Here is a 12,718-nt window from a genome sequence, read left to right as displayed (position 1 = left end):
TTACTCATCCATCCTCTCAGCTACAGTTAGTGCATGGCCTGAGGATACCAGCAAAAGTAACTTGAAAAAAGGACAGTTTTCACCCGCAAAAAAAAGGTGAAAAGTATCACATCTAATTAATCTTGAACATGGATACTGAACAGATAATTTGGCTTGCAAAAGCACCCTGGTCTGTTGGTTCGTATTGAAATAAGTACCAAGCAATAAATTTTACACTTCTAAATTCAGTGTGTCAGATCTCAATCCTTCAGCCATGCAAAAGCATTAGGACTGGTGACATTGATGACATGTATTTATAGACATAATGCAGGACGACAATGCACATCATCTTTAATGAAATAACACACCCCTATGCTGTTCCAATTAGTGAGACTACCTGTGGATTGCTGCTTATCCATGGTACCAAGTTCAGAAGTTGTGCTTGGAGTGAGGGAAACTGGTATCTGAATTTCTGTAATGTTTTTCAAAAAAAAGCATAAAGTTATACGAGACACCAATTATGAAGCAGCATTGTTTAGAATGCTGGTGGCTCCTCCACATGTGTGATAACTTAAGTCTGACAGTAACAGATGCATATTCTCACTGCTTGGCCATAACAAATTCGAACAGAACCTCTGGTTATCATCAAAGAAATCATGGCAATCCAATCACGAAACACACGGATAACAAAAGCAAACTCATATTGCATACAAGCCATGTTACTGTACAAAGCCATATAACATTACACACAGGAAATACAAGGGGCTCAATTTTAAAAGGACGGCGGGATGGCAGCAGCGGTTGGGGGGGGAAGGTCAATGGGAGCGCGGCAAACCCGAATAATAAAATCTTACCATTCCCCACGCGATCGCGAGTTAATTAGTGGCCTTTAACGTGGCTTCCGGGTTTGCCGTCCGAAAGCTGCACAGTGGACTGCACACCCGCATGACGGGCTGTCAGCTGGAGCGTCTGTATTTAAAGGGACATTGCTCCAATGGCTTTTGCTGGCATAAAGACCAAAAAGGAACAATGGAGCAGCACAGGGGCAAGGCTGCTCCAAGATTTAATGATGCCTCACTTCAGGTGCTACTGGCCGGGATGATGAGGAGGAGGGAACTATTTTACCCGGCTGACAGGAGGAAGTACCCTGTTTCTGCCACCAAGAAGGCCTGGCTCAAGATGGCAGATGAGGCCACCAGCAGCTGCGACATCTGCTGCACTTGAGTCCACTGCAGGAAGCATTTCAATGACCTAACTAGGTCAGCAAAAGTGAGTACACTTACTGATTCTCCAGCATTCTGTGGTGCACATCAACCCCCCACCCCAACTCATTCTGCACTGCCAAGACTACTCCATCGCATCACTCCTCACACCCACTTAAGGCTCATCCTCAACTTACCTTCACTTTCTCAGCACTTCCTCACCTCATCTGTCACCCCACTACTACCACTCACCCCAATCCTCATCCAATGTGATGTCTCTGTCTCATACTCACCATCTGATGCAACTCTTTCATGGTCAGCCTCACCCAAAGCAATGCATTCGTCGGCTGGCCACTTCACCATCACTCACTCACACGTCTGTACTTTCTCCCCTTCTAGGAGGAGAGCGTTAGATGTATGCGAGAGGGTGATGACTGGAGGGGGGGCCACAACAAATAGTGGTCCTCACAGAGGCGGAGCAGGAGGCGCTGCAGATCAGCCACACCGTCGAGTGCCTGTCTGTTGGGGATGCCGAGACTGGCACTCCACAAACGTCGGGTGACATAACTTTAACATTCATCACACACATGAATAGATGTTAACAATAATTGGCACGTTGAATCCCTCAGTATGCTCATCGCAACATGACACATCTGTGATGATGCTTAATATTGCCTTCTGTTCTCTTACAGGCTGTTCAACGACTGCAGTGACTGGAGAGGGCGATTACTCAGAGGAGGTCCCGGCCTCTGAGGGTGCACTGTCACATCTTAGCGAGCCATCCACCAGCGCAGATACTCACACCTCAGTGGGTCTTAGTAGTCAGTTAGTTGGGTTGGCACCTGGTGATTCACCACACACAAGTGAGCACGAGCAGACACTGGTGGCAGGGATAGCTGTGGAGATTCCGCGTCAGTGGGAGCACCCATCTCCAGGCTCTGCTCAGCTGGACGCAGATGCTGAACCCCGGGAGCCATCCTTTAAACTCTCCACAATAACGCAGAGGATGGAGGAGTCCAACTCCTGCATGAGTGGAAGGTGGCACAGGTACAGGAGCCATCACGCCCCCCATCCTGATGGTGTCAGTTTGAGGGGGTTCGGAAAGTTGATCAATATGTGTAAACTGAACAATTCTGAGTCGAAACCAAGAATTCTCAGTCTAAAGACAAAGATCTCCCAGCCAAAAGTTTGTCTGAGAAAACTGATTCCTCTGCTGTAATAACTCACCTTTTATCCCCGTCTGTCAAACAGGGATTTAAATATCCAAATGGCTGCCAGCTGAAACACGACTCCTTCAACATGGAGTGTTTCACACAGCACGGGAATCACGCTGAGGCGAAATGAAAATACTTTCCCTGCCTCAATCACCATAAAATTAAGTACTTTAACAATTTTAACTATCTTAATGACTGCTTTAAATATCAGGGACTTCCGGATTTCTGAAGCGTGCGCGTACACAGGTGTGAAACGTGGAAGTCGGCGGGTTGGAGTCGGCTTCCTTACCCGCTCCGGATTTTCCCGATTTTCGTTGCCCCCCCCCACCCCTCAATGCATCCGGACTTCCATTTGAAAATTGAGCCCAAGATCTGTGCAAGGTGGCACTCCATATCCCTTTTCCCTTGGTGAGTTGGGAAGGCCATAACCAAACAATATGCTTAATAAAAGTTGCTGACTATTGACATAAAGCATCGTGTGCTGACCAGAAAATGAACTTCATGCAAACATCAATAGTGGACTGACTAGAGAATATGTTTCCAAAAAGCACACTGAAAAATATATCCACAGAAGGAGCAGTTAGGGAACATTTCATTTGTTAGCTATTTGTGGTGACATTGTAAGTACGAGGATAAAGAACAGTTACGATTTCACGACAATTAAGAAACAGAAAATATCTTCTGCCAAGTACTGTTGGCTGCACTAATCACTTCATGCAAGCATCTAACTGCCACGTGTTTTATTTACTGCAGAGATGCAGCAAAACTATTCTTGCCCTTAACATTCACAGTCAATGTTTAGAATGAGATCAATTCACTCAATTAATACAATGAGGTCTAATGCTCTGGCAAGTTAATAAATGTCACATAAAGACAATGATTAATTTCTTTTGGCAAGATCCAAACATAACCACATAGTCATGTCCATGCTACACAGCCAAAGGTTAAAGAGCATCTAAAGCTTTACATTGCACATATTAAAGAGTTCAAATAAATTGTACCATTTCACATGAGGGCTTCTGGAATGAGGTTAATAAGGAACACAGACAATGGCTCTGTTGCAGAGGTTTGTGCTTAAAAATATGTTTTTGTATATTTTCTGTGTTTTCTCCCATGAGGAAAATCATTGAATGTTCTTTTAAGCAGCAGTTCATATTCTGAAGTCATAAAAGGACAGATCACTTCAAATTAAAATGTCCATATAATGATTTGGAGAAATTCCAAATATTGGAAGAAATTCTTCAGAATTTTATTTGAATCCATGTCCGTACATGTATGCATATATAATGAACAACAGTATATGCACTTTGAGCCATAATCCTGATGGAAAATATTCACATCTGTGTTAAACATTTGAAAAATACTTATGAACTTGCCTGCTGCATCAGGTTTAGACACAACTTTTGATGGGAACGATGGATTGACTGAGGATGGTAGCTTGGATTCTGTAATTTATAATAGAGTACAGGATTAAAAAGATAGCTATGATTCTACTTCCTTAAAAATAGATTGGCCCTGAAATTCTGTGGAGGCTTGTTCTGATGTCCCACCATAACTCTGGCAGAAGACCAGCAGAACCCCCCATAAAAAATGGAGGAAACTTGGCATCCGGGTTTCCATTAGTCCTCGCATGGTTTTACAACAGGAGACTGGAACAACACCCACAGAATTTCAGGACCATTGTACAAAGGGCTTATAAGAGTTTAATGCCTTCACAACAAAAAAAAACAGATTGAATTGGGAGCGGAATTCTTTTTCCAGTGAAGACAAAACTCCCAAAAACTTCATGCAAGCAAAATAAATTCTAAACGTCATCTATTGGCTAGGCAACATCTGCTTCACAAAAGTGTAATTGAATTCTATGCAAGAGATTTTCTATTTACAAGACAATATAAATTACATTAACACCTAGATTATACTTCATCCATGTTGCACTTCATGCAAGCATACATGAGGCACTATGTATTGACGAAACTCATTTCCCATAAGATTTAATGCAGTTTATACAAGGCGCAATACATGGACTAATTGAATTACTGAACAGAAAGACATTAAGTTAGAGTACTGATTTTAAAAATATGTTATATAACATAGAGATTAAAACTCCAAGTGTACAATAATCTTGACCAGATAGCCACTGCTGTTCTTCAGTGAAGGCGTAAAAGGGGCGCAACGAGGGCCAATTTTGGGGACCAAGTATGCCTGAAAGGTGTCTGACCCAATATTGAGTGGGGCCACTTTTCATGCGTCCGAGGTGGCCGCCTGAATCAGGCGTTAAGTTCCTTGTACATGTAATTGAGGGGCCTAATGACTATTTTAGGCCCTCTTGCCGAAATTAGGTAGGGATGAACAAAGCAGGCGCTGTTAAAAGTTTTTTCAAAAATAGTTGCTGTGGAGACAGGAGAAGCAGGAGTGCTCGCTTAACTCCACAGTATCCCGATTGCCATCCCTCCCTCTCGGGACTTAGCTTTCATGTGGCCCAAAATTCATTTTCTAAAAATGGGTGAACTGCCTGTGGATGCTAAATTGGCTAAATCATATACACCAAGAAGGTCCCAGGTTTGATCCCTAGTCTATGCTGAATTGATTATCCTCAGCTGGAATGGCTACATAATTGCTACAAGTAGTATCAGCTATCCTGGAATAAGAAGACAAAAATTGTCCAGGGATCCCATTCTTGATCGGTATCTAGCAGCCCTCCTGCAGCATACATTGGTAGACATCAGGTCGGGACAGGATCTGGCTCGACTGTAATATCTCCTGTGACTGAATAGACTCATGACACTTAGTGTCATGCCTCACACATAACGATCACTTGGAGGCAATAACAGAGGACAAATGGTATCCGTGGAACCGCATCCCAGAAAAGATTTAAGGCCTTCAGGAAAATGGAGGGAGGGAGGCAGAGAAATTTGGCAAGAAAATTGACAAGAATTTCTAAGTAAAATTTAACATTACAGTGTAAGCATTATTATACATCAACACTTGCTTTGGCAAAAGTTTGCACTGGCAATCAGTATTAGCTCAAAAATGAATCCAGAATTAAACAAAGGCACCATTCAATGTATGCTCCAGTACAGTGCCTTTTAATCACTTATTCTCTATGTTTGATATAGCATATGGAATGAAAAATGTGTAGACACTTGTACTGACCTGTACTCTGACATTTCATGCAAGCAAACTTGTTCACACTTCACATAGGGGATGAAATTCCGCTGGGGGGGGGGGCTCTGCTGCGTGTCCGCTGTAACTTCAGCAGAATGCCACGGAAAGCAGTTACAGCAGACGAATGGGAGAACCCCTACTACGCACATTCACTCCCATGGTAACGCATGTAGAGTTTACGAAGTTTATGAAGCCGTTTGGAATGATATGTACTGACCATAAAAAACACTGGGGTGGAATTTCCTGTAGGGGTGTAATCAGGAAGTTACACCCGAAATTACGCCCTTTCGTCCGCCCATTTTGCCAATGCCTATTTACACCCAAATTTCCTAACAATCTCATTAACATATGCCGGAATGTAAAAATGGGAGTATACCAGCGGAAATCAGTGTAAACCGAGGAAAGTACCAAACTCAAACATATATTCCTTTTTTAAGTATGAAAATTAAAAGCTTCAAGCTATCTAACTACTACACAAGCACTTTAGGTACTACATGTTTAAGAATATGGAAGCTTTTCAATTTTTAATGTGGCTTATATTGATTCCGTAAAAATGCATTCAAAGAAACAGAAATTACAGTGCAGCTCTCAATGAGGAGCAATAAAAAATAACGAAACAAAAAAATGCCTTTGTTTCCTGCCGCGCCTAAAATTCTGGGCTTAATTTTACACCTGTTCTGAACCAGTGTAATTGCAGGAAATTTGCACGTACGGCTGTTTAGCATGGGGGCAGACCTGTTAAAATGAGCCACGATACGTTCGAGGACAGAGATCGATAGATGGGTGTAAAAGAGCAAGGGAATTTAGGTGTAGTGTGATTACATGCATTACACACTTGCGTCCGTGTTTCCTTGATCTTTCACGCCAGGTATTTGCTTTACACCCCGATTACACATGTCTCTGGGTGCAAATACACAGGAAATTCCACCCCAGTATGTATGCATCAGTACCGGATGTAGCAGTGGCCTTACTTACTGACTTAAATGCTTAAAATGGTTACCAAATTTTCCACCACTTGGAATAATACATGTAAACTCTGGATACTTAAAGCTTTGGATTGTATCATTTCAAATCTGAGCAGCTTTAAAAGACACATCTATATTCAATAAGCAATATTTAATTTCTCTATATGTATATTTTTATGTAAAACACATCAATGCCTCTACATATATATATGATCATGCATGAAATCTCACAAAAGCACATCAAATCACGATTATTTGTCCAGAATCATATGACATGATTCTGGACAAATAATCGTGATTTGATGTGCTTTTGTGGTTCTAAATGAATTTTTTGCATCTGTTTTCACTATGGAGAAGGACGATGTAGACATAGAAATACGGCAGGGGGACTGTGATATACTCGAACATATTAACATCGAGCGGGAGGAGATATTGGCGGTTTTAGCAGGCCTAAAAATGGATAAATCCCCAGGCCCGGACGAAATGTATCCCAGGCTACTGTGTGAGGCAAAGGAGGAGATTGCGGGGGCTCTGACACATATATTCAGAACCTCTCTGGCCACAGGACTGGAGAACCGCTAATGTAATACCATTATTCAAGAAGGGGAGTAGGGAAAAACCGGGGAACTACAGGCCAGTGAGCCTAACATCAGTGGTAGGAAAATTATTGGAAAAAATTCTGAAGGACAAAATTAGTCTCCACTTGGAGAAGCAAGGATTAATCAGGGATAGTCAACATGGCTTTGTCAAGGGAAGATCATGTCTGACTAATTTGATTGAATTTTTTGAGGGGGTGACTAGGCGTGTGGATGAGGGTAACGCAGTGGATGTGGTATACATGGATTTCAGTAAGGCCTTCGATAAAGTCCCCCACAGGAGACTGGTCAAGAAGGTACGAGCCCATGGAATCCAGGGTGCCTTGGCACTTTGGATACAAAACTGGCTTAGTGGCAGAAGGCAGAGGGTGATGGTCGAAGGTTGTTTTTGTGACTGGAAGCCTGTGGCCAGTGGGGTACCACAGGGATCGGTGCTGGGTCCCTTGCTGTTTGTGGTCTACATTAATGACTTGGATATGAATGTAAAAGGTATGATCAGTAAGTTCGCTGATGATACAAAAATTGGTAGGGTGGTAAATAGCGAGGAGGATAGCCTCAGTCTGCAGGACGATATAGATGGGTTGGTCAGATGGGCGGAACAGTGGCAAATGGAATTTAACCCGGAAAAGTGCGAGGTGATGCACTTTGGAGGGACTAACAAGGCAAGGGAATACACAATGAATGGGAGGACCCTAGGCAAGACAGAGGGTCAGAGGGATCTTGGTGTGCAAGTTCACAGATCCCTGAAGGCGGCGGAACAGGTAGATAAGGTGGTAAAGAAGGCATATGGGATACTTGCCTTTATTAGCCGAGGCATAGAATATAAGAGCAGGGAGGTTATGATGGAGCTGTATAAAACACTGGTTAGGCCAGAGCTGGAGTACTGTGTGCAGTTCTGGTCGCCACACTACAGGAAGGATGTGATCGCTTTGGAGAGGGTGCAGAGGAGATTCACCAGGATGTTACCAGGGCTGGAGCGCTTCAGCTATGAAGAGAGACTGGGAAGATTGGGTTTGTTTTCCTTGAGCAGAGGAGGCTGAGGGGGGACATGATTGAGGTGTACAAAATTATGAGGGGCACAGATAGGATGGATACTGAGGAGCTTTTTCCCTTCGTTGAGGGTACTATAACAAGGGGACATAGATTCAAGGTAAAAGGCGGGAGGTTTAGAGGGGATTTGAGAAAGAACTTTTTCACCCAGAGGGTGGTTGGAGTCTGGAACTCACTGCCTGAAAGGGTTGTGGAGTCAGGAACCCTCACAACATTCAAGAAGCATTTGGATGAGCACTTGAAATGCTATAGCATACAAGGCTACGGACCAAATGCTGGAATATGGGATTAGAGTAGACAGGGCTGATGGCCGGCGCGGACACGATGGGCCGAAGGGCCTCTATCCGTGCTGTATAACTCTATGACTCTATGACATAACTAATTGCATCATTCTGAAAATTATAGCGGCCAGCATTCATGTTACAGTTTCAGAACAGGTTCAAAATATGCTAATTTTTATGTTCAGCATTTTGTGAACTTAGCCCCAAAACAATGTATATAACCATTATTAAAGCTAATAACACACTTTTCCATTATATCAAAAAGTATACTCATAGTTTTGAGACTAAATTGTAAAAAAATTTAGAGCTATAGACCTGAAACAGAAACCTTTTTCCAGTACATCTGGCAAGACAAGTCTTTAAGTGTTCCCCCGCAGCATCCATACAACTACTATACCTTGCATGACGAGGGATTGATACTCACAGACCATTTTACTGTCTACATATTACTTTTATATGTTTAGTAACAAAACTTTTTTCACTTTTAAATGACGCATTTGATATATAGTGTGTAGATGCAATGAGTAAACAAGATACAATGAGTAAACAAGATACAATGAGTAAACGAAGTGAATAAACGATACAATGAATAATTAGTAACTAGTGTACCTATTTTTTTCCACATTTTCCACATTTTCCACATCGTTCACCTGAGGAAGGAGGTAGCCTCCGAAAGCTTGTGAATTTAAAATAAAATTGCTGGACTATAACTTGGTGTTGTAAAATTGTTTACACCTATTTTCTACAATAACTTGAAGGCGTTGACACTCACCATATTTTGGAACACTTAAGCTGATGTCACATTATTTAGTGTCAGGTCACGAATGTCCCCCGTTACAACTTATAGGGGTGAGAAGTTTACTGAGCCAAAGTAAAGAGGAAGACCCCAGAGTGGACTGGCATTGCTTGATTAAACATTGCTTCTGAACCAAATTTTACCAAAGCAAAGTTTTAGAAAAGCAGCACATTACTTCTAATCAGGCATGCATTTGTTTCCATTAGCTGTGTATTAAGGATGTTCATCAGAGTACTTGAGAGGTCAGAATGTTACCTTTTGTTGTTAACGGTTTCACTGCTGCTTTCTCTTTTTCTTTTTTTGTCTTGCTGTTTTTCAATGATGGTTTAGAAACAGTATTTGAAGTCTCTGTAAAGTATTACAGAAATAAGATGACAAGTTACAGAAGCAACAATATCATTGTTAAAGCCCAGCTGCAGTTGCTTTAGAGTTACTTGAATATTCATTATTAACCAGCGACATGAACAAACTGTTGTCAGAAAATCTCATAGCTTTGTAAAGTTGATATTCATGATAAAGTCATCTGGTACCAGTCCTATAAGCTGACATAATTAAATAATTAAGTTGTGATTGTCCCACAGTCTAAAATCAAAGGACAAAATCCAAACAGCAACTTGTGTCAATTATCACTACAGTTTTCTTAATTCCTTCATTCCTTCACCTTTAAGTTATTCAAGCTAACTCTCCTGTTCAAATTTATAATTAAACAGAACCTTTTCTTGTATTGGTATTCACTGAGGTGAGCAATGAACTGGGGAATGGAACATCTCTACTCTGCACGTAGTGACAACATTAAGTGCTTCCTGGCAATTTATTTATAGCGCAGGTCAGATAAAATGCTGATCTTTTCCTTGGCAATGTGGCTAAATCCCAGTCTCAGAACAGCATCTTTCCTCTGCCAGGGTGTTTAATTTTTCCATTTCTGAAACTGCCTATGCTCACTAGCTTTGAGTGAGGCCGTCATGTTAATGGAAATTTCAGTTTTAAGTTATCTCAATAGAGATGCTTATGATTTGGACTTATGCTTCCCCCCTTAACTTTTGGTTCATTTAAATTAATGAACATACCATCACAGGGGATACATGGCCAAATTCCCAAGATACGCTCCTAATAAGCAAGAATCCATGTTGCAGTGCAAACTCATAAATTTACTCTTTATATGTCTGGTCTGGCTGCTGGTTCCAGAGGCGAATAGACAGTTTTACAACCTATTCCTCTTACCTGTATTTTTCAATTTATTTATGTCTTCCTTGTCACGCAACTGATCGGGAGTGCGTTCTGTAGCAAACAACATAAAAACAATAAATAATCTACATTATCCTGTGAAAGATTGTTTCTAATTAAAAATGATTTCTAAGTGAAATATTAATTCTGACAGCAAAAAGGTTCTGTATCAAAGGGCCACTGTCATCTAGTAAATTGTCTTGTTAGATGATCTACCTGGTTAACTAACAGCGAAGAGCGATACTGTAATGTCTTTGAAGTAAGTTTTTATTATATAAAAAGAAAACTCAAAGCTAAGGGGCAAAGGAAAATCTGTGTGCAAAAGCTCATGCTGTGGCAGATATTGTAAGGCAGCATTTACAGCTGAGTTTCTGAATCAGGGACCTCTTGTCTTTGTCAGGATCTGAGCTGGCCTGAAAACTTTCTAAAGAAGTGGCAATGTCCCTTCAAGCGTGAAAGATTTTACATTTTGAATGTGCACTTAAAATTTTACTAGCAAAATTATGTTCTTTTTATGCAAAATATTCCACCAAATGATATCATAAATTCAGCAGAAACTGTGAGGAGCGTGGCTGAGATTCAACCCATGACTTTAGCAGAGCAACTAGCTGTAATCAGGAGGAGTGCTATAAATGTGATAATAGCATGAAAGATACATATTCTGGAGTCAGGCAGGGCTGTCCTCTCTCCTCCGTCTTGTTCGTGTGTGGCATTGAGCCCTTTGCCGAGTCCATCAGGACGGATGTGGGCATAAGAGGGGTGACGATCCCAGGCAGCGGAGGCACTCAGGTCAAGGCCTCCCTGTACATGGACGACGTCGCTGTCTTTTGCTCGGATCAGCTGTCGGTCCGCAGATTGATGAGCATCTGCGACCAGTTCGAACTGGCCTCGGGGGCCAGGGTAAATCGTAGCAAGAGCGAGGCCATGTTCTTTGGGAACTGGACCGACCGATCCTTTGTCCCCTTCACCGTCAGGTCGGATTACCTGAAGGTGCTGGGGATCTGGTTCGGGGGGGCCGGGGCGTGCACCAAAAACTGGGAGGAGCGTATTTCCAAGGTTAAGCAGAAACTGGGACTGTGGGATCGACGATCCCTCTCGATCGTGGGCAAGAACCTGGTCATCAGGTGCGCGGTGCTCTCGGTGTTGCTGTACGTGGCGCAGGTCTGGCCCATACCTCGCTCATGCGCCGCGACAGTCACCCGAGCCATCCTCCGCTTTGTCTGGAGATCAAAAATGGATTGTGTCCGCAGGGTCACGATGTACAAATCTCCAGAGAAAGGGGGGAAAGGCGTGCCCAACGTAGCCCTCATCCTGATGGCCACCTTTGTGTGCGGCTACATCAAGCTGTGCATAGAGCCTCGGTACGCAAACACAAAGTGTCACTACGTGCTGAGGTTCTACCTGTCCCCGGTGTTGAGAAGGATGGGCCTGGCCACGCTGCCACGGAACGCTCCATCCAGTTGGACCGTTCTGCCCTACCTGTCGTTCGTGGAAAAGTTTGTGCAGAAAAACACCTTTGACCACAAGGCGATCAGCAAGTGGTCCGCACGTAACGTCCTCGAGACCCTGAGGGAAAAGGAGATGGTGGATCCTGTCGGTTGGTTCCCCGAGCAGTGTCATTTGGCAGAACGCCTTATCGCCAGAGCTTTCAAACAAGCACCAAGACCTAGCTTGGCTGGTGGTGAGAAGGGCCCTTCCCATCAGATCCTTCATGCACTCCCGGACTCTCAGCGCCACCGTGCGCTGTCCCAGAGGAGGCTGCGGTGGAGACGAGACCGTCACCCATCTCCTTCTGGAATGTGCCTTTGCAAAGAAGGTCTGGAGAGAGATGCAGTGGTATCTGTCCAGGTTCGTCCCGAGCAGTTCTGTAACACAGGATTCTGTGCTCTATGGGCTGTTCCTGGGGACGCACACTGAGACGGACATCAACTGCTGCTGGAATGCCATCAACTCGGTGAAAGACGCCCTTTGGTCTGCCCGAAACTTGCTGGTCTTCCAGTGCAAGGAGCTGTCCTCGACCAAGTGTTGCAGACTGGCACATTCCAAGGTCCAGGACTACGTGCTGAGGGATGCACTGAGGATGGGTGCAGCCGCCGCAAAGGCTCTGTGGGGAAAGGCAACCGTTTAGAGCCTTCCTGCCATTGTAAACCGAGGGGCTGCAATCAGGGAAAAACCCCCTCGGGCAGAAAGTAAAATTCAAATTGATGTAATGTGACTATAAAGAATCTGTAATGAACCTGTAAAGA

The 12,718-nt window shown here is 43.2% G+C and overlaps 1 protein-coding gene across 1 annotated transcript in view; it reads right to left on the bottom strand.

Moving 5' to 3' along the window:
• The window catches only part of LOC137326842 (target of Nesh-SH3-like), a 75,682-nt gene continuing 62,964 nt past the window's right edge, over nt 1-12,718 (bottom strand). The window contains exons 9-13 of the mRNA XM_067992223.1: nt 10,470-10,526; nt 9,504-9,596; nt 3,772-3,840; nt 377-451; nt 1-38 (exon numbers count right to left, since the gene is read on the bottom strand). Of these exons, the coding sequence (XP_067848324.1) occupies nt 1-38; nt 377-451; nt 3,772-3,840; nt 9,504-9,596; nt 10,470-10,526 (332 nt within the window). The remainder of the gene's footprint in view (nt 39-376; nt 452-3,771; nt 3,841-9,503; nt 9,597-10,469; nt 10,527-12,718) is intronic.

This window comes from Heptranchias perlo, chromosome 11, assembly GCF_035084215.1.
Source record: "Heptranchias perlo isolate sHepPer1 chromosome 11, sHepPer1.hap1, whole genome shotgun sequence".
Lineage (NCBI taxonomy): Eukaryota > Metazoa > Chordata > Chondrichthyes > Hexanchiformes > Hexanchidae > Heptranchias > Heptranchias perlo.
Note: the sequence above shows the minus strand (reverse complement) of the source record. Positions and strands in the feature narration are given on the sequence as shown.